Raw genomic sequence first — 22449 nt, 5'->3', positions numbered from 1 at the left:
ATGTAATGCATTGTATCAAGTGTGTTTATAGTCTCATAATTGAGCCAGATAGCTTGCTTAATTTAACTGTATTTTAATATAGTAGATAACTTACCAGAACTTCCTATTCCTCCGCAAAACGTACAAATCTCTGTTTAAGCTGAATTTTCATAAATTAACAGAGGAACAGAAAAAATCTTCAACGTGAATTCATATGAGGCAGGTTTGGAAGTGGCATTTCTAAGGGGAGTGATCACAGAGCCAATGTACAAGAGAGTAGATAGCACCATTTCTAGAAGGTCCTATTTTGCAGTATAGGCACTTAAATTTTGCACTGCAATATTTTATTAATGTAATTTCATTTTTCTTAAAGTAACACTTGTTTATATAATCTCAGATTTGTGTGTCATACAGGCTAAGATTACAAATTCTATAAAGGAACTGAGAAAAAACAAGCAAAGCATTTTCAATCAGCTGTTCCCATCATGTGACACATATATGAACAACCAGTTTTTTTCCCCCTGTCCAATTATCAGGGCTACCACACTTTCCAATGCAGTCTCTTCCCTTGCGAGCACTGGCCTGTCTCTCACTAAAGTGGATGAAAGGGAAAAACAAGCTGCATTAGAGGAAGAGCAAGCTCGTTTAAAAGCTTTAAAGGTAGGTGTTTTCCTGTTTACAGAAAAGTTAAGGTCACTTTTATAATTGCACATACTGTGCATATGCATCTCATTGGAGTTTCTTATAATAGGTCATAAAAGTTACGGAGGGTTTTCCCTTTATCAGTTATTCAGTTTCTAAAACAGGCATGTGACATCTTTTAACCCCGCAAATGTACTGGCTTTTCTTTCTGTATGTAAATAGACATTCATACTTGACTGCCATCTTATTGTATGAAATAAGTAAAGAGAATTCTTTAGAGTTTTGTTTTACTTACTTCAGAAGCCATATAAACAAACCTTGTTTGTCGATTTCTTATGCCAGCTCACTTTCCCAACAGGAACAACGTCTAAAAGAACTTGCAAAGAAACCTCATACCTCTTTAACGACAGCAGCCTCTCCTGTGTCTACTGCAGCGGGAAGCATAATGACCACCCCAGCCGTTGATATTTTTTCCACCCCTAGCTCTTCAAACAGGTATGTTTCAGTAGTTATGCTTTCATTATTAGTTAGCTCCAGCTGCACTGCCATTGTGTGTTGCAAAAATTTACTCTTACCTAGAATCTATCCATAAGTGATTTTTGATAGCTATTTCAGTGAGAACATCCCATTCATATAAGCATGACATGTAGAAATAATTTTTCCTCCTCTCTCTTCAGATTAATTTGATAAACTGTTTAATGACCCTTGCAATTTTTCTTGTTAATCTGAATGCCAGTTATGCTCAGCACATATACTCCCCTGCCCTCAAGGACCTTACTAAATAGGTTGGCAAAGGTCAGGCATACATTCTCACTGATGGGTCCAGAGGATGGTGCTTAATTTAATCTCTCATCTGTATTTTTTTTTTAAATGGGTTACTGATACAGGTGACTATTTGTGGGTGTTTCAGAAGAGAATTTGAGGGCAGGGGTTTGAATGAAGAGGGTGTGAGTGCCACTAGGGTAAAGAAGCTATGCAAGTTCTGTCAGAGCATTATTTAATGCTTTCCCTGGCCTCCCATACCAACAGTTCCTGCTGTTCAGTTCTGAGCTTAGTTTATAAAAATGCTATTAGGCCTGGTTTGCACCACAAAGTTAGATGTGCATAAGGCATCTTACGTCAACCTAATTATGCCAGTGTACAAACTACAGCATTGCTCCCGCCGATGTAAGTGCCCTATTACATCGTCGTAATAACTCCACCTCCACAAGAGGTGTAGGGCTCAGTGCGACGCAGTGTCCGTATAGACACTGCTGGTTACTTACATTGGCTGTTGGCTGTCATTCTTGTCAAGAAGGCTGATCACAGCTTGGGCTGTCACCCTGGGGCGGGTACGGGTTTCCAGCTAGAGCCCGGCTGCACTCCACCCTCACCTGGGGCTCCGGGCTCCCAACTGACCTGGAGCACCGGGCTCCCTGCTCCCAGCTGGGCTTTCCCCCGGGGTCCCGACTCCCCACTCCCAGCTGTATTACTCCCTGAGCTCCCTGCTCCCAGCCAGGCTGCTGCCCAGATTCCGGATGAGGATCCAAGAACCAAGGGTGGCGGGCAGCCATGCTCTCGCCGGGGAGCTGTACATGAAGCTGAGAGCCTGGGCTTTCAGACACACACACTCACTCTCACTCTCTGAAGTCTGTGGAAGCACTCCTGGTGAGGATATGCACAACCAACAGAAGGAGGGTATTGTGATCATGAACCACGGCAGTAATTACTACGGAGGCTGTAAGTTGACTTAACATAGGGCAGCTTAAGTTTGTAGTGTGTACATGCCCTTAGTCATACAAAATAGTACCATATTATGCAGGGACTTGGTCAGGATTTGAACCCAAAGAATGTTTAACCATTGCTGTGGAATTTACAGGGGAACGTGCACATTTCCTCCCTTATCTCTTCGCTGTTCTTCAAAAACTGTTTGCACTCTGGTAGGCTTTATTTCCCACTGGGCAACAAATATAGGAAATTATTTATAGGACACCAACCATTTATCAATTATCTGAATCAAATAACACATTCAGAATTACAGAAATGAACAGTTGTTAGTAACCAGAAGTCATGAGGGTAAAAACAGAAGAGTATATGGCATTTGAGTTGCTTCCTTGATAAAGGACAAAGCATTTAAAATGATCAGATGTAATTTTATTTATTGGATATCCAAAACATTTGTTAATCTCACCAATGATTGTCTGAAACCCAAGCTTTGGCAAAGCTACTTTAACAGCCAGAAAATTACATTACAGATAGACATCGTTTGCAGATGAAAAGTTCAGTAAGTGTTTTAATCTGTTCTAGCCTGCTTTGGTTTTCAAAATATATGTTACAAAATACAGTTTTGCTAACCCTCTCTCTTGTTGCTGAGATGAAGTATTTCAAGAACATACCTTGAGCAGTAGTCTTCTGAGTCAGATTTTACTTTCCTTTTTTTCTTAATGTTCTCTCATTTCCATTTTTTCTGGTTAAGAGCAGGTAGTAGAGTAGATCCCAGTAGAGCCAGTGCCAGTGTACTGATAGGCTGACAAGGGATCCAAAAGAACTTTCTAAATAATATCTTCAGTTATGGCCAAAGGCACGTCTGCCTTCAGATGGGGAATGGTGCATATCTTTGGGCACTTTAGATTTTGGGTCTCTTAGCCCTGGTCTACGCTAGGGTGGGATCGATGTGAGTTATGCAGCTTCAGCTATGTGAATAACATAGCTGAAGTCAATGTACTTAAATCAACTTACTGTGGAGTCTCTACCGCGGTGAGTCGACTGCTGCTGCTCCCCTGTCGACTCTGCCTGCACCTCTCGCAGCACTCGAGTATAGGAGTCGACGGGAGAGCGCTCGGGGGTTGATTTATCGTGTCTAGACTAGATGCGATAAATCAGTCCTCACTGGATCGATTGCTGCCTGCCGATCCGAGGGGTAGTGAAGACATACCCTTAGTAAGCAACATAGTTCTATTCCTGCTGATCTACAAGACCCACTAATGCTGCATTTCAGTGTGCGCTGAAGGGAACATACTGATCTAACTTACGGTATCCCATTAATGTTGGGCAGTAACTATAAAATGAGCCAGTTCATAGGAAGTTAGATTAATGCAAAAGACAAGCATCTTATCCGAAAACTAAGAGTTGTGTTTATTTGGGCATTTATATCACTTAAGTATACTTTTATCGTTATATACTCGCTGTAATACAGGTTGTAATGCTTTCAGACCCAGATGGACAGCGTCTAGTAATGCTGTATTCTTCTTTGAGTATATGTCTCTTCTGTGGATGCTCCACCATAGGACACTTATGTGCCTGTGTGCTCTTGACCAGAAATTGCAAAGCAGTGTCTGCAGGCCTGCACGCTCGTACTCCCATACGAAGGCGTAGAGAGAGGTGCGGACCTGCCACCATTCAGTTCCTTCTCACCTGCTTGCGGCTTGAAACAGAACATTCAGTGTCTGCTGTTTTTACAGCTTCCTACTTTTCACTTACTGTGCATTTCTTATTATTCCCTTCTTTCTTTTTTTAGTTATTTAGTTCATTTGTTGTTCTCTGGTATTTCAGCACAGTTGTGCTTTAAAAAGGGGGTTCCTGCCCCATTTATTTTGCTGAACCATTGCTTTAGTACTCTGACATTCAGGGTTATGCTGAAGACATCAGGGTTCAAGCCTTGTCAGAGCTGTCTCAGGTCTTTTCCCCATAGCAATAGGCATTCCAGCTTCTCTGGTGTCTTGGAGACACCCATGTGCTGGCAAAGTGCAAGGTCTGCATGGCATTCAAAGGCAGGTCTTGAAAGGATAGATGTGCTAGGTTGAAGCTCCTCCTGTTGTAGTGCTCCCGAGCTCCAGTGTGGGGTCTGCTTCCCCTTCTCCCCCATACATCAGCTTCAACATGTCAGGCCACTCTGGTGACTGTGGAAGCCCCAACAACCGTTCCACAGATACAGTCTTGGAAGAGAGGCTTCTTTCTCTTTTTTGTCAGGCAATCTAAGAAAAGGGGTCGGTTGCCCCATAAATTTGATTCCCGAGAGACCTTGCTGAAATTGATACCGAGGCATCAGTACTGCCTAAGTAGCTAGGATCAGACGTCTACCAGGCAGTGCAAAGTACCTACCTCAATACCTCCTGATGTATTTAAGCACCAAGAAGCACACAGCATTTCTACATGAGCCGTGATGTCATCCTCATCTCACAGCCATATAGAGCACCCAGACTGGTGTCACTGTGTATGGTACCAGAGAGGCCATCTCCTGACTGGTACTGATCCCTGTTCCAGGCCCCAGTACCAGCTGCATTAGGCTACCATAGTCCTCCAGCATTCTAGATTTCTCTCCCCAGGAGATGGTATTATATCTGAGGAACTGGAGTCTCCTCTCTTAAGGAGCTCCACAAGACCCTCCCTCCCCAATACTGCTCCGACATCTGCAACCTGAACTCCTCTTCATCGGACCAGGACCAGGACCCCTACCCTTGGTACTAACACCAATGCTAGAAGCCCCCTCTTCAGAGTCAGAAACAATATCCTCCTCTGGACTGAAGTATCGGTACGAGTCTGTGATGCTGAACCAGCATATTCCTCCAAGCTCTTATACTGAAGAGGACTTTTCAGAGCTCACTAGTCATCCTGGACCTAGCAGTTGTAAATACACTTGGGGTCATTTTCCTACTCATTGGGCTTACTGGAACTCCTGGGGACACCCTTGCGAGCCATTTTAAAGGGTACCAGCCAAAAGGAAAACTCAACACCTGCCAGTACCACGTCACTGTCTGACAGACCATCCTCCAGCACAGTCTGCTCCCTTGGTACTGAGAGACCCAATAGCACCACTGCTCTTTTATGCTGATGACTTTAGGGCCTTCCAGGACCTAATGAAACACAAGGTGGAATCCCTCCAGATCCTGTTAGAAGAGGTCAGGATTTAAATATCACTCCCCTTTCCCCAAGGAAAGATGGCCCTACCAATCAGTGGGGTTATACTATTGCCTACATGTACTTTATGGAAAACACTTGCAGTCTATCTAGCAGGTCACCAGAATACGATTGCAGACTCCCTGAACAGAAACTTCCATCAGGACCACAAAAGGGAACTCAGCAACTGTCTTCTACAGCATCTGCCAAACCTGGGGTCTCCTAGAAGAAGGCCTCTGTGCTACCCCAATCAACACAAAATGTTACCTTTTTTGCACCAAAGGAGGATACTGCTGGGTTATGTCCTGATAAGACCGTGGCCTCATACCCTGCAGGATGTTTACCTGCCTCTACATCTAATTCTCAAGATCTTGCTCAAACTGCAACAGGAAGGAGTGAGGGTTAGCCTCATAGTACAGTCCTGGCTAAGACAAGTGTGGTACTCAAACCTCCTTCACTTCTCCTCAATGTCTCTCCACCTTCCCATCAGGAGGGATCTCCTGTCGTAGAACTTAAGGACCTTGATTCCCCCACAACCCGTTGTCCCTGAATCTGTGAGCATGGGTTGTAGATGTTTCTCAGGCATGGAGTAAACCTGTTCTATCGAGCAGGAAACCTACTACTCGCAAAACTTACCTTTAGAGTTGGAAACACTTTCATTCCTGGTGCTCTCTTCACTCCTGTCAACCATCAGACACTCCACTCCCCAAGATCCTAGACTACCTGTTGGATTTCAAGAGACAAGGTCTATCAGTTAGCTCAGTCAAAGTACATTTGGCCGCTATCACAGCCTTCCACTCAGTTCCTCCCATGACCAGATTTCTTAAAGGCTCTCACCAGTTATTTCCTCCTGTTTGGAACCCGGCCCTCCCCATGGCATCTAAATTTGGTTCTTGATGTCCTGTGGAAACCCTCCTTCAAACCGATGGCTGCCTGCTCTCTCCTCCCCCTCTTTCTCAGACTTCATTCTTTATAATCATCACTTAGACTAGGTGAATGGGAGAACCTGGTGCTCTCATGACAGGACCACTATTCACTGACTTCTGCAGAGATAGTTACCCTACATCTCCATCCTGGTTTTCTCCCTAAGGTCTCATTGGAATACCATATTAATCAGGAAACCCACCTACCAGTATTCTATCCAATGCCTCCTGCCTCCAGGAAGGAAACTAGCCTATATACACTAACTAGATGTCAGGAGAACATCTTGCCTTCCACCTGCATAAAGTGCGTCTCAAGTTGCATCTTAACATGCTATGAGACTGCTGGAATACAACTCTGAGTGACAGAACGCTTCAATAGCACTTAGTCCATGTCTATAGCCCCTTTGAAAAACTTTCTGTAGCAGATATGTGCAGGTCTGCAACTTGGTCCTCCATCCATATGTTTGCCAAGCATTACGCTGTCGTACCTGCTTCTAGAACTGAAACAACAGTTGATGATGCAGTCCTCTGAACTGTCTTGCGCCTGCCTCCTTAGCACCCACCTGCATGTTAAGTTATTATTGGGGAGTGTCCTACAGTGAAGCGTCCATAGAGAGACAAACTCAAGGGAGAGGTTACTTACTGTACGGTGACTTGAGTTCTTTGAGCTGTTTTGTCCCTATGGACTCCACCTCTTGTCCTCCTTCCCCTCTGCTGCAAAGTCTCTGACTTTGGGCTTGAGAAAGAACTGAGTGGTGGCGGGTCCGCACTTCCCTATTTGACTTCATGTGGGAGCATGAGAAACTGCTCTGCACAGGCCCATGGGCGCTGCTTTACAGTCTCCCGTTGAGAGCACACTGACGTGCACAGGTCCTACGATGGAACACCCATAGGGACAAAGCATCTCAAAACGCAAATTAGGGTGCAGGTAAAGAATCTCTTCTTCCGACTCGTCACATACTTAATACATATTACTTTAACTGAAATCCAAGCAAAAGAGCATAGAAAGGAATTTATTTCAGTGGTTTGAGATGTTACGCATTGTCTCTATTTGTTTCTATCTATAGACAATGGGAGAAAAGTAAGACTAGAATTCCTCTTCTCTCACACTTCAAAAACTTACCCGAAGTTGAATTCTGTGTGCAGAGATTGGATTAGAGCAGAAGCTTCCCTGAATTTCATTTAGGGACCACTGCTGTCCTAATCTACTTACTCTGAGAAGTCATCAGATACTACAGTGATAGGCACCAGTACAAAAGTTAGATTAACCTTTTCACTTCGACGGTATTGCCAACATAACTTGGATGTAAGTGATTTTGTGCACTGGGTTTAAAGTATTTATTATTCTGTCTCCTATATTGCTGGTGATTAAAGGAGACTTTAACTGTTAATGTACTATAGGTAAAAATACGATTAGGACCTGGATGGACGCACTACTCCAGAGTTTTGAAGAAATTTATTATAACTGTAAAATCTTATGAACTTAAGAGGACTCATTAACCTGTTTTTTCCTCTCCATTGTTTGAAAGATAGTTGACATCTTAAATATAACTGTTGTAATGACTTGTGTGCCCTTCTCCCCCATTTCCATGTGTTAATCGTGGAAATTTTTCCTCTTCTCTTCAATGAGTTTTGGGGCTTGATACCTCTTGGGTTTTCGATTTGTTTCCAATGGAGAGGTAAATAAATTTACCTTTTTTTATGCATCAGCATCACCGAGGACAGAACAGCTGTGGCCAGTGTTTAAAAAAACTTCAAAAGCTTTAAAAAAGTTTATCAGCATTATAGTCATTGAGCCAAATTCTCTGCTGTACTCAATAAATGATGGTTTAGCTGAGGAGTGATCACAGAGGAGCCATTTGTAGTTCCAGTCTGGGACAAGTTCTGTGTCAGTTTGATTTCCTGGCACAGTTTAGAGATGCCACTTGCTACCAGTAGCCCCTGTGAGGTCACTTTGTGAGCTGGGCATGATTGAAGTGCAGGCATGCTTTGGCCACACTTGGACATCAGGGTCTGAAGAGAGTGTGAGAAATCGGTAGATTATACCCACCAAGCTTATGATTGCTCTCTGGTGATGGACTGGCACAGAGGGGCTTTAGCATGGCAGAGAATTGAGCTCGCTATGTTTACAATCCAAAGGTATTCCCCATCAAACTAAAAACAAACTGCTATAGTTATGTCCCCTTAATGTTCAGTGAATCTGTTCATAATAGTTGAAAATGCTGTCTTGTATTGAAAACTATTTGATACAGTTCAAACAGTTGTCCTCCTTTGTCTCTGTAGCACATCAAAGCTGCCAAATGATCTACTTGATTTGCAGCCAACCTTTCATCCATCTGTACATCCTATATCCACTGGGCCACAAGTAGGAGGTACATGGGGAGGTAAGAACTCTAAATTGGATCATGCTTCTAATTGCCATATAGCCAATCTCCCATCAGTGACATTCTCCATAGTTTAGACTATCCTTGCTAAAATAGGGAAACTCTGAAATCTTTAAAATGAATTCAGCAAGGACAAATGTAAGCTCTATATGAGAGGGAAGGATCAAACAAACACAGGTGCAAACTAGAGCAGGGGTTCTCATACTTCATTGTACCGCGACCCCCTTCTGACAACCCCAGGAGAGGGGACCAAAGCCTGAGCCCGTCTGAGCTATGCAGCCCTGGGCAGGGGCCAAAGGAGAAACCCAAGAGCTTCATCCCCAGTGAGGCTGAAGCCCCTGGCCCTGGGCAGTGGGGCTCAGGCTTCTGCTTCGGCCCCAGGCCCCAGCAAGTCTAACGCCAGCCCTTGTGGCCCCATTAAAATGAGGTCATGACTCAGTTTGAGAACCGCTGAACTAGAGGGATGCAGATCATCCTGAATGGTTTGGGGGTTTTATAAAGTACTTTAGGATGAAAGGGAGCTATTGGTAAAATAATTTAGTATGACAAATTGTATGAATCAGTACTGTAATACTTTCATGTTCAGTGCATCCAGATATTGCAAAACTACTTCATCCACAGCTGGGAGGACTCTTCCAATTAGTTGTCAACCACTTTCTTGGTGCCAAACATCCCAATATGAGACACATTTGGTTTTGAGCACAAAATTTAAAAATAGACTAATTTGAAATAGTGCAGAAAAGAGCAATAAAATTATTTGAAACTAAGATCCCTGAGAAAAGCTTTTTTAGAGTGAGAAGGCTGAAACTAGACAGGGTGGCCTGTAACCACATAAAACAAAGATGCAGATTAGGCGAGGAATACAAACCACAAAGGCTTAAGAGTGCAGCAGAGAATTTTGGGTGAATATTAACAAAATGTTTAACTAAATCATAGAATCATAGAAGATTAGGATTGGAAGAGACCTCAGGAGGTCATCTACCAACCCCATCTACCAACCCCAACTAAATCATCCCAGCCAGGGCTTTGTCAAGCCTGACCATAAAAACTTCTAAGGAAGGAGACTCCACCACCTCCCTAGGTAATACATTCCAGTGGTTCACCACCCTCCTAGAATAGTTAGGAAATAGAAAAAACTGAATGGGACTCTGTTGAACCACTTTGACTGAAGCTCATGAAGATTAGAATTGACTGATCTTCCTAAGGTTTGGTTTAAGAATAGTAAAATTATCCTGTCACGTTGCATGGGGTAATCTAGATGACCCATTAGACAGAGGTCTTTTCTGGTGTAGATTATGTTGTAAACCTGTGTACATAAAATTTGGCTTTTCTTATGGGTAGCCAACAACATTCTACAAGGCAATTAAACAGATTAAACCATTTTCCTTCAAGAGTATTCAGACCTCAGATGTTTAGCAACCTGGTATTAGCATATTTAAATATTTCTTGGCTTGCCCCAGCCTTTCATGTTTCTTTTCCTATTACTTAAGAGTGTTTGAGGATTTTGCAGATGATGATGAAACATGTAATTAATATATAAACTCACTGTTGTAATTGTGGGTATCCGTAGAGCACTAGAAACTTCAAGGAAGGGGTGTATTTTTTTATTTCTTTTCATAAATATGTTGGATTTAGTAAAATGCTGAGCTAACTGAGGTGACATTTCAATTCCAGATTTTGTAGACATAAAATGATATGATAAATACACACGTTACCTTTCCAAATGAGCCCTGAGTGCTAAACTTCCATTTGGATTTGAGAAAAGAACTTGGTTTCAAACCAGGCATTAGAATACTTTACTTAAATACTTTTGGATTAATGAAAATATAGGCATTGGAACAGTGTTGTTTCCTGGTTTTTCTTTAACAGGATGAGAGCACTCAACATCTTGTCTCATTCTTCATTTTGTGAGCTTCGGCCTGCTTCAACTAATTTTTTCTACCAGCAAGAGTAAACTTTCTAAAACACATACTGTGTGTGTTACCTGTTATTCCCTGTGGGCATGTATGTGTTCACATTCTGTATAACCTTGACAATTAACATTTGCGTGTAGGAAAGCTTTGCACACAATTCCAGGTAATGCATGGTGGTTCTACTACTAAATAGATTTTGTGCCTTATTTAAGTTTTAATATTTCAGGCTTTCACAAGGACTTTTAAAAATTTTGCTTCATTCTCCAGTGCTTCACCAGGTGCTGTGGTGGTGATGGTGGTGCTTTCAAAAATAGAATAATTCATCTGTTTTTCCTTTAATACAAAACACTACTGAGCAAAGCACCTTCCTCAGAAAGAGAGTCAGTGGAGGGCCTGTCAAGCTGTATTGAAATTGCATGCCTAGGATGAGTGAGAATTTAGAAATGGAAAAAAACTATTAACTGCTCTTACTGGTCTCCTTAGATCTTGTATGACTTTCTAGTACTTGGACAAGTCCAATTTTAAATGTCACAGGCAAAAGGGATTAATACCACTTCCTCACAAAAACCACATCCTAATATCTCAGTATTTTAGCGTTCCTGAAATTCAGCCTAAATTTCTCTTCTAGTAAGAGTCCCTAATAATAGCCATTCCAGACTGTTCTATCTGCATAGGTGAAAACACCGTTTAAAATACTTGTAGAGATATATCAATAGCTACAAAGGTTTCAGGATTGGCTGGTGCTAAATTGTTTTGGATTATGGGCCTGAGAATTCTTTTTGTTTTTGTTGCATTGCATTTCATCCAGATATCTAAGCAGCATTACAAACGTTAACCCTCAACACTTACGTCAGGTAGGTAAGAAGTATTTTCTTCTTCGAGTAGTGTCCCTGTGGGTGCTCCACTGTAAGAGTGTCTGCACCTCTGATTGGAGATTTTAGGTAGCAGTGTCCGTTTGGCCCACGTACCTGCTCTCCCTTCCACTTTCTCTCCTTGAGCCTATCTAGCTCTGTGTGGGCAAACCGCCCTCAGTTCCTTCTCAGACGCTTCTTGCCTGAGATAGTGAGTAGCAATCTGATTTACTTACCTCCTGTTTCATTATAGTTGATAGATTTTAATTCTGTTGCTTCTTATAGAGTTTTTGTAGCATATCTAGGACTTCCATTTTTACTTTTCCAAAACCCAACAAAAAAGTTTTTTTCTTTCTCCTTGTCGCCCCCCACCCCCCCACCCTCAGTTTGGGCATTGCCCCCTGAAGGGGAATGCCCAGCTCCACCAAGTTTAAACAGTGCCTCTTCTGTAGAGAGGTAGTACTGGTTACGGACAGACTGTGTCCGGTGCCTTGGAAAGGCTCACATTCTGCAGAAGTGCACCTTCTGCCGGAAATTGAAGGCTAGGTCCTGAAAGAACTGGGAGTTAGAGTTGAAATGCCTCCTCATGGAGGTTGCTCTTAAATTCACACCCGACCCCTGTGCCAAATCCCTCCACGGTGAAGATCATTCCCAGAGCCTTCAAATTCTAGGGAGGGAGAACCACAGAGAAAATTGTCTGACTCCCCTTTCAGAGCTTCCAAAAAGAGGGCTACAAGCCCTCAAGCTGAGCTCCTGACCAGCCAGAGGAGATCCCCAATGCCATTGGTCACCTTGGCACCAGTGGCTCCAAAACACGGTACCCAGAAGACACAGGACCTTTGGGTACAAGTTCTGCCATAATGCCTTAAGACCTGAAGGGCACAGGCTCTGAAGTGGTAGCATCATCTGCCAAAGATAACAGCGGAGACCCTGCTGCCTCTGCAAAATCGGTACTAATGAAGAAATCCTTGGCACTGACCACCTCGAAGCAGTCTTGATCGAACTGTGCCTCTCATAAAAGATCGTCGGTACCGACAAGTCAGTGCAGGCAACATCTGACAGTAGGTTGCAACGACAGTACTACAGGAATTTCACTTTTCTAGGGACATCATGATCTTGGAGATGCCAGAGTTCCTGTTACTCAGTACCGGGGCTCTGGTACTGAGCATGTCCCGCTCCCCAGAATGACCAGTGGCTCTGGGGGCATTCGCCTCCAGCTTTCCTGTCAGTCACACCCTATTCCAGTGAGGAGTTGGACAGTGACCAAAACAACACTCTGGCCTCACACCATACCCCCTCATTACAACAATCAGGACCCTCCCATGCACACTCCGATCCCCAACCCTCCTGGTATGGGCACCTCTGGGTGCCGCTACCCATGCGTTTTCCTCCATCCTAGTGGCCATACTGGGACCCGTGGGCAGCCTACAGGCACCATACTTCTCAGGCATCTAGCATCTCCTACAGAGAATCTACTAGATAGTCTCCTACAACCTCTGTATCTAGAATTCCAGAACTACAGGAGGAAACTTTTGAGAAGCAGGAGGCCAGACTACAAGAGGAGACTACACCACCGACAAATAGCTCCTCCTCACCAGCTGAGGCTGTGATGCCCTCTCTGCCATGACCGGCCAGTGATATCAAGTTTTTTTTTGAAGAGGTGAACGACACCCACCACAAATTGCTGAACATATTTCATACCTTCTTCTCTTCAAGGATTGCCTTCCCAGTCAACGAGGTGCTTTTAGATCCTGCCTAGATTATCTGGCAGACACTAGCCTCTATTGTGCTGACATGTAAAAGGGCAGACAAGAAGTATTGCTTTCCCCGCAAAGAGGCAGACTTTTTTTTACTTTATATATATAATCTCAGCCTAACTCTATCGTTGTAGATGCCGATAATTCGCTAGGAAAGCAACAACATGCTAAATAAACCCTGTACGATAGAGACTGGAAAAGGCTAGACTTATTTGGAAGGAAGACCTACTCCTCAGCATCTCTGCAATTCAGGATTTCAAACTACCAAGCCTTAATGGCAAAGTCTGATCACATGAATTATGGGAAACTCAGCATGTTTATTGACCACTTGCAAGAAGCACAATGAGAACAGTTTAAAGCCATCATCCATGAGAGCTAGCTGGTAGCAAGAACAGTGCTACAGACCACACTGGATGCCATGGATACAGTGGCCCACCCAGTTTTGATAGCAGTGTTAATGAGGCGGGCTTCGTGGTTTCAGCTCTCATGGCTGCTAAAGGAAGTACAGACAATGGTTGAGGAAGTCTCTTTCAAAGGCTCCAGACTCTTTGCTGATCAGACTGACACATCACTTCACACTTGAAAGAATTCCAGAGCCATGCTGCACTCTATAGGAATCTACACACCGGGACAGAAAAGAAAATTAAGTTCACAAGCATCTTACAGATCCCACCCACCCCAGTTCCCCCCACCTCAGCGATACTACGAGGCACAGTGCAAGAGACCTCAAATGCAAAATGGGAAACAGTCAGCCTCCCAATCCTCAACATCTCAGCCCTCAAGCTCAAACACCAGTTTTGATGCCTTGGTCGAGACCCCGAGAAACCACTCTTCACAACAGCTGCAAAACGTAGACTTTCCACATCCCTTCAGATGTCGCATAGCTCTCTTCCTCTGGAATTGGGAAAACATCACATCAGACAAATGAGTCTTGATGATCATTTCCAAGGGTTATTCAATCCACTTCACCTCTCTCCCTGTCCCTCTTCAGGGACCTTTCTCATAAGAGACTGTTAGGTCAGGAGAAAAAAGAAAAGGAGTACTTGTGGCACCTTAGAGACTAACAAATTTATTTGAGCATAAGCTTTCGTGAGCTACAGCTCAGTTCATCGTATCACCTGCTGTGCCTAGGGACCATAGAACCAGTCTCTGTTCGCCCTAGAGGTAAAGGCTTTTATTCCAAATATTTCCTATTCCCAAAGAAAAAAGGAAGTTGGAGACCCGTATTAGATCTAAGAGTACTAAACAGATATGTGAAGGTGCAGAGATTCAAAATGATCACGCTAGCAGCTATTATTCTGTCTCTGGAGCAGGGAGATGGATATTCTGTATTCACCCATCCAAGAACACACAAATTCCTCAAGGGCATGGGAAACCTCTTTCCACATACCAGATGCCCCACTCCAATATGGGACCTCAATCTAGTTCTAAAGACCTTAATTAGACTACCCTTTGAACCTGTGGGCAACTGGCTCTCTTCTACACGTGTCAGTGAAGACCATCACCTCAGTATGACAAATAGGGAAAATAGCAGCATTGATGGCACCCACCCTTCACAGTCTTCTTTAAAGATAAAGGCACTCTGAGTTCCTGCACAATGTGGTCTCATGCTTCCACATGAACCAACTCATCAACCTCCCTACCTTTTCCCCAAAACCACACTGCAGCAACAGGGAGGCAGTACTACATATGCTTTATGTTAGAAGAGCTGTAGCATTTTATTTGGATAGGACAAAGTGCCTTAGGAAATCTCCTGAACTCTTCCTCTCCATTGTGGATAGATCCAAGGTCTCTGCAATATCAGCTCAATAGCTCGCCAAATGCGTCTTGAACTGCATTAACTATTGTTATCGTGCCCGTTACTAGTTACCTCCATCAGGAATTCACACACACTCCTTGAGATCCATTTCCACCTCAGTCACATTGGTTAAAGGTGTTCCCATCTCCGATATCTGCACAGCTGCAAATAGGCCTATGGTCATACTTTCGCGGAACACTGTGATTACTCAAGACTTCTGATGTCATCTTTGGCTCCACAGTATTATCATCAATAATAGACTCTACTCTGAAGCCCCAGCCCCCCCATATATGATACAGCTGTGAAGTCACCTACAGTGGAGTGGTGGTGAATCCTGGTTACATCCCACCTGAGGTACATTGCGCATAAACTAAGACGACGACCCATAGGGACACTGCTTGAAGAAGAGAAAGTTACTCACCTTGTGCAGTAACGATGGTTCTTCGAGATGGGTCCCTATGTGTGGTCCACAACCCATCCTCCTCCCCTCTGCTTTGGAGTTCTCAACAAAGGGGCTCAGCGGTAGAGAAGAAACTGAAGGCAGTTCATCCGCTCACTGCTAGATAGGCCCGAGGCAGAGCAGGAGGGAGGGAGAGCGCATGTGCAGGCTGAATGGACACTGCTACCAAAAATCTCCAGTCAGAGTTGGAGGCGCACAGACTCGCCTACAGTGGATCACCCATAGGGGGTACATCTCAAAGAACCATTGTTACTGCACAAGGTGAGTAACTTCCTCTTCCCCATTTTACAGATGGGGAAACTGAGCAGTTAAGTGACTTGCCTGAGATCATACAGCAAGTCAATGGCAGAGGCAAGATTGGAACCTGAACTATTTCCAGTCCTGTGCTCTAACCACTGCACAGCATCCCTCCCTTAGGTAAATCTCTAATGTTGGTAATGTTTGTACCTAGAGAATATGATAGTTTAAGGGTATATATGGTAATTAAAGGGTAATGAACCAGGTATAACTTGGCTTACAATGGGGCTTGAGCTCCTTCTTCAGTTAGACACGTCTGAACATTTTATTCACCAATCCATTAAGGATGTACAGGTGGATGTACAGCCAGCTACAAGGGCATTAATATTTTGGTAGTGTCTTGAGATTCTGGTTTTCTAAACTGTTCAGAGCTAGGGGGATTAGAAGTTGACCAGCTATTCAAGAGCAGGAACATATTGAGTCACTTAAGAGTTTTTTTTTAATAACATGATAGAAGCCACTGAAAAAGCTGAGGGTTTGTTTTGTCCTCTGTTGCTTCTGAAATACTTATAGTGCGGTTATTTGCAAAGAGAAGCTGGCCTGCAAAATGGAAAATGACTGGGGGAGGAAAAATAAGTCTTAGCTCCAATACAGGCCAGATTCTGCCTTCACTGTGCAAGCAGGGCTCCCACTGAAATAAATGGGGGCTGTGCACGTGCAAGGGTGGAACATGGTTTTAAGAACTGAAAATTGCTGCTTGCAAGAGAGCATACTACTCTGTCATGTTTCTTATGTTGAGTATGCAAGGGCCTAAATGAACCCAATGTACTTCATTCTGATGAAGTTGCATCTCTTATATCAGAAGTGTAAGTACAGTAAGTCACACTGAGAGCTAGACAAAATTGGAAATACATTAACTGGAATCAAGGTGGGACAGAGTGGGTAGAATCTAAAATTTTCAAAAATTAAGATCTGAGTGTTGAAAAAAATGGACAGGAGGTTTGTAGCTTTTTATTAGCTTTGACAGTGTTAATCAACATTCAGGTGGGACAAACAATACTAATGCAATCTGAAACTTGGTGTTCAGGGAACAGACACTGTTCCAATGTGTTAAGTAGCCTATTCATTGTGCACATAAAATACTAAGAGCTCAATGGACAATACCTTTAAAGCAGCATAAACTGATCAAAATTTTTAAAGCGTTCTTTAGTGTTCTCTTAAACCTTCTGCTGTTTTTGTCTGAATTATTTAATCAAATAATCGGTACATAATTGAAAAAATGAAGTATTTGCAAACTAGTGTTTTAGTTGACAGACTGACTTGTGTGTGTTCTTTTTGCCAAGTGCCAATATGTACCTTAAGCTTCAGAAATCAAAAGGCAGAAGATGATGTATTTTGAAACTTCCGTAAACTTGGAGTTGACCGTAGTTTGTCTTAAATGTTCTGTTTTCTGTTGATTAGAAGAGAAGGAAATACAACCAAGAGAGGACAAAACTTGGAAGGGCAGGATGGCAAATGAAAATCTAATTTCATTTACACTGTTTTAATCTGTTTGTGCCAGAGCTCAAATTTTCTTGTATTAGCATCCATTGCAGACAATGATTACAAGATTTTGATATTAAAGCCTAAATTGTGGGTAAGACACATGAGCACAGGATTTTCTATTGCCATTTTATAATAAGCTTATGGCATTATTTAATCGTGCTTGTCCTTTACTAAAGCACTGTTTGTCAAGCAGTTGACTAAAAACCATTTTCTTACAAGGCCTCTGAGCAATTCCACTCTTGCAGTTGAGCCAAACTGAATCTGTGGGGTTTTTTGTGTAAAATAGTCTGTCTGAAGCCAAATTCAAAGTGTTTTTTTGATGCTAAGAAAAATTGCAGCCACAATTCTGAAGTTTCATGCTGCTTGGGGCTAAGGTGAGACCAAAAGCTCTGACTTAGCCCTATCTTACGCAGTACTTGTTGTGGCAAACTGATATAAATTAACTCAGATTCATGCTGAGTATATAATATTTTGCAAGTTGCATTTGAGAAACTAGGACAAGTCTTAGTTTGATTTGCAAGAGTTTTGGATTAAATCAGTTTGTCTCTACCGCAAAGTGTAAAAGTGCCAGAAATTGAAAACTACTACTAAAAATAGCAGAATCACAAAATCTTTGACTTCTTTTTGCCGGATATATTCCTGTTACTTTCAAGCCCCAATCCCAGCATGGATTCTTTTTTGGCAGGCAGCCTTAATTTTGGCTACTGCTGCCTGAAGCAGAAGCAGCCGGGCTTTGCTCCTTTGCAGCCAACGTTGCATTCCTACTGAGTTTATTGCTGCTTGTGTTCCAAGCAATGGGGAGACTTTCTTTCACAGAAACAGGAAGCAAAGTAGATTTGTATGGTATTTTCAATCCTGTCCCCCCTGCATGCATTCTTTCTGGAAAATTACATGGCATTTAGAGACTGGGTAAGGCTGTAAATCTGTTTTAGGTTCTTCTCACCGGTTTGCTGGCTTACAATTCTGCCGTATAAATTATTAATTTGTATTATGGTAATGCATTGGAATCTCATTCCAGAACCAGTACCTGTTGTTCTAGATGCAGTACAGACTAAAACAGTCTCTGCCCAGAGGGGAAAACAATGTGAACTCTTTTCTCTTCTGCTGTTTCTAACAATTAATTCCTTACTAATTCAGTTCCCCTTTTCTCTTTATCTTACTCGCTGGCATTGCACAGATCCATTCTCTGCTACTGTTGATGCTGTTGATGATGCCATTCCAAGCCTAAATCCTTTCCTCACCAAAACTAACGATGCTGTTCATCTGTCTGTTGTATCTTCTGATGTATCTACTTTCACCACTAGGACACCCACCCATGAAATATTTGTTGGTAATGTACCTTTTAGCTAAATAACTGCTATAAAATATTTCAGAAATTGGATTATTTTTAAGCAAGTAGATTTTTTTTTCAGCAACAAACTAAAATCTGTGTTCTAGTTTTGATTATTGATGTGGGCTCACTATTTTATTTTAAAACTAGAGGGACTAGAAGTTATCATAGCTGTATTAAAAATCATTGCTTAGTATACGTAAGTAGTCATTGTCAGACATTTCAAAGTTGTAACTGAAGCATTCTTGCTCAAGTATGCTTATGTAATATAGGGCTCTTATATAAGTATATGTAAAGACCATATTTCATAAAATTCATAGGCATGCAAGAATGAGAATGGATGAAAATGTCGCTTTTGCTTTTGTCGGATTGTCATGACCTTGTTGTAAACGTGGCAGTTGAATCTGAATTTCTTTGGAGTCATGGAGTTTTTGTTTAGATATTGTAATTTTTTAATTGTGGTGATAACATTTAATATTGACATCACTGACCTAAAATATCTGGTTACTTTATTGACTTTTTAAAATTCTTCTTCACCCAGTGAACAGGTACTAGTTTACCATATAAGTCACCATTTATAACTTGCTTTAAAAACAATAACAAGTACACCCCCCCACACACACAAAACACAACTTTAGCCAGTGTAGACCAAACATCAGAGCTGCTATGTTAAAAATCCTCCTAAAACTTGTGTTAGGGGAAGTACATAGTAATTGGATTGTTTCTCAATGTGAAGAATTGTCAGTTAACTATTTAAAAGAATAAAAGATGACTAATTACATGACAGCTTTTGTTTTTTAGAGCAAAGCTATTTGTGAAGACAGTCTTGCCAGACTGGCAGATCTTTTATTTTCACTGTAAAAATCTTTCTCGAAATTGATCGGGGGGAGACCTGATAAGTCTATATAAAAACCAAGTCACAAGCGAGAATATATACTTATAGCCAAATCATAATTCCCTGAAAACAAGGTTTTTAATATGAAAGAAGCCCCATAGGCACTACTTTAACTGTATTAGTACAAACAAGTTGCTACAATGTAAATGTGATTTTTAGATAACTCCTGGTTCTTTAGCTCATTTCAGTCCATTTGCTGAACCAAACCCCCTTGTGGCAACAAAATACAAATCCACTATTCAACTGTATTATTATACTTCAGATATTAGAGAAAATGCCTTAAGGTTTTTACAGAGACAAGGTAGGTGAGGTAAGATCTTTTATTGTACCTGTTGGTGAGAGACAAGTTTTTGAGCCACATGCAGAGCTCTTCTTCAGGTCTGGGAAAGGTACTCCCAGTGTCGCAGTAAAATGCAAGGTGGAGTAGATTGTTTAGCATAAATAGTTGGCACTTAAGGTTTTTACACTCATTTGTGTCTTCCAGAGATGTAAAATATGACATTTGAGCTAAAAAATGTGCATGTGTTTTAGTTGTAATTTTGCAACAGTCTTTTTCCCTTGATGTTCTCGATAATATAAAACTTGTTTCCTTTTTTAAGGTGTTTGATATATTTGGGTGCCTCTTTTGGTTCCATTTTATGATTAGAGTATACACAGGTTTCCTTTTTTTAATTTCAGTTCAAAGTATTTGACAAAATAAATAGTACGTCTTGGTTCTTTTCTTTCTGTAACTCTCTCTATTCTTTCTCTGCTCTTCCTGTTCTATGATATGACTTATCAGATTCATTTTGTGGCCCTCAAGCTTATCCTAATGCTTCTCATTTCCGCAATGAGCCCTCTACTGTAGCTGGTCTATTTGGAGGTAGGTAATGTGATGTGGTTTTATCACAGACATAGCAACTTGAATTAATTTGATATGTGCCTAGAAGAGGGAAAACCTCTTGGTGCATTAATTGGCTGAAAAAACTGCATTGTTTTGATACGTTGGCTAAAAATTTCCAATTACTCAAATATCATTGCTTACCTTAAATACGTCATTGCAGATAGACAAGTGATTGACAAGACCTTATGCTTTAAACTTGTGCTAAATGTTTGTTTTAAGCACTAATGTGCAATAAATAACTCCTCTGTTTCAAGGACACCTTTCTAATATTCTACCATTGCTTCATCCCACACTGAACAGTTCCTTATGAAAAGCAACTGTTACAGCAGGCTCTAATTTTGTTTGTTCTTAATGTGTCTACAAATCATTATATAGGTTGTCAGTCACTGCCTATCTGGTGTACATGTGCATTATGGGCCCTATTGCTGTTATAGGGGTGTCTTCTATGATTTGCAGAGGAGTTATTGTTTGAAGACACTATAGAATTGCCTTTCAGTGAAGTATACAGGAATTGCTAAAGTAAGAGAAACTATAATTCACAGATTTCAAGGCCAGAAAGGACCATTGTATCATCTCATCTGACCTCCTGTGTACCAAAGGCCATAGAGCTTCCCCAAAAATAATTCCTAGAGCATATTTTTAAAAAAAATCTTAAATCTTGATTTAAAAATTGCCAGTGATGGAGAATTCACCATAGCCCTTGGTAAATAGTTCCAATGGTTAATTATTCTCAGTTAAAAATGTATGCCTTATTTCTAGTCTGAATTTGTCTAGCTTCAACTTGTAGCCATTGGATCATGTTATACCTTTTTCTGCTAGTCTGAAAAGCCTATTTATTCCCCATGTAGATACCTATAGACTGTGATCAAGTCATCCCTTAACATTCCTTTAAGATAAACAGATTGATTTCCTTGAGTTCTATCACTAAAAGACATGTTTTCTAATCCTTTAATTATTCTTCTGGCTCTTCTCTAAACCCTCTCCATTTTATCAACGTCCTACTTGATTTGTGGATGCAGTATTCCAGCATCTAGTGCCAAATACAGAAGTAAAATAGTCTCTGTACTCCTAGTCGAGATTTCCCCTGTTTATCCGTCCAAGGATCACATTCACTCTTGTGACTGCAGCATCACGTTAGGAGCTCACGTTCATCTGATTATCCCCTCTGGCCCCCAAATCTTTCTCAGAATCACTGCTTCCCAGGATGCAGTACCCCATCCATTTAATTAGAATTCTTCCATGCACATTTCAAGGTTCATGAAAAAGCAAAACAAAGCAAAAAGCTTACTCCCTATCAAAAAAAGCATGCAGAATCACTGGTTCTTGTTAACTCCTGTTTTCTCATCTTTCTGACGGGATTATTAATTGCTAAACACAAACTCCCTTAAGGATTTATAAAGTTGGGTTTTTCCCTCTTCACTTGCTAAAATCTTCAAAATAAACTTGTGGCTGAACAATTGACTGGGTTGGTGGCAGAAACCCAGGAGCAAAACTGCCCTCCCCCACTACACACTTAAAAATGGATGAGTCCCTAATGCTGTTCTCTTGATTTATGTTTCTTACAGCTGAAAAATCCTAAAGTGTGAGAGCAGGACACTTGGTTTGCAGAAGCAGACTCATTTTCTAAAGCAAAAACATAGACTTTATTTAAATCAGTCTTTCTCTTTATGTAAAGATTGTTTTAAAAGAGCCACATTGTATCCTGCCAGATGGATTCCTCACTAAAATTTGAAATCTCTGAAATGCACTTATTTCCCTTGTCTTGCCTTAAACTCAGTGTTTGAAGTTGCTTTGTAATAAAAACTAGCTGTCTAGCAGTTCTTTGGCTCTTTATTGTTGCTTTTGCCTCAACTTAACTGTGTATTCCTTTAAGGCAGCTGAAATGGTGTGACTGGTAACGAAAATTTTATTTCTCCAAGGGGTTTATATTTTGTCAAGGTTAAACAGCTTTAAACACTAATTTTGTTGAGGTGAAAT

The 22449-nt window shown here is 41.6% G+C and overlaps 1 protein-coding gene across 20 annotated transcripts in view; it reads left to right on the top strand.

Annotated features, from left to right (window-relative positions):
- The window catches only part of PICALM (phosphatidylinositol binding clathrin assembly protein), a 113633-nt gene that overhangs the window by 59031 nt on the left and 32153 nt on the right, over positions 1-22449 (top strand). For 7 of the 20 annotated variants that reach the window (XM_077807949.1, XM_077807944.1, XM_077807906.1 and 4 more), the window contains exons 10-14: positions 516-639; positions 980-1116; positions 8703-8803; positions 18542-18694; positions 20371-20451. In XM_077807949.1, the coding sequence (XP_077664075.1) occupies positions 516-639; positions 980-1116; positions 8703-8803; positions 18542-18694; positions 20371-20451 (596 nt within the window). The remainder of the gene's footprint in view (positions 1-515; positions 640-979; positions 1117-8702; positions 8804-18541; positions 18695-20370; positions 20452-22449) is intronic. The other 13 variants (XM_077807985.1, XM_077807994.1, XM_077807978.1 and 10 more) reach the window with 4 other exon arrangements.

Source organism: Eretmochelys imbricata, chromosome 1, assembly GCF_965152235.1.
Source record: "Eretmochelys imbricata isolate rEreImb1 chromosome 1, rEreImb1.hap1, whole genome shotgun sequence".
NCBI lineage: Eukaryota > Metazoa > Chordata > Testudines > Cheloniidae > Eretmochelys > Eretmochelys imbricata.
The sequence above is the reverse complement of the archived record's forward strand: the minus strand, read 5'-3'. Positions and strand labels throughout refer to the sequence as shown.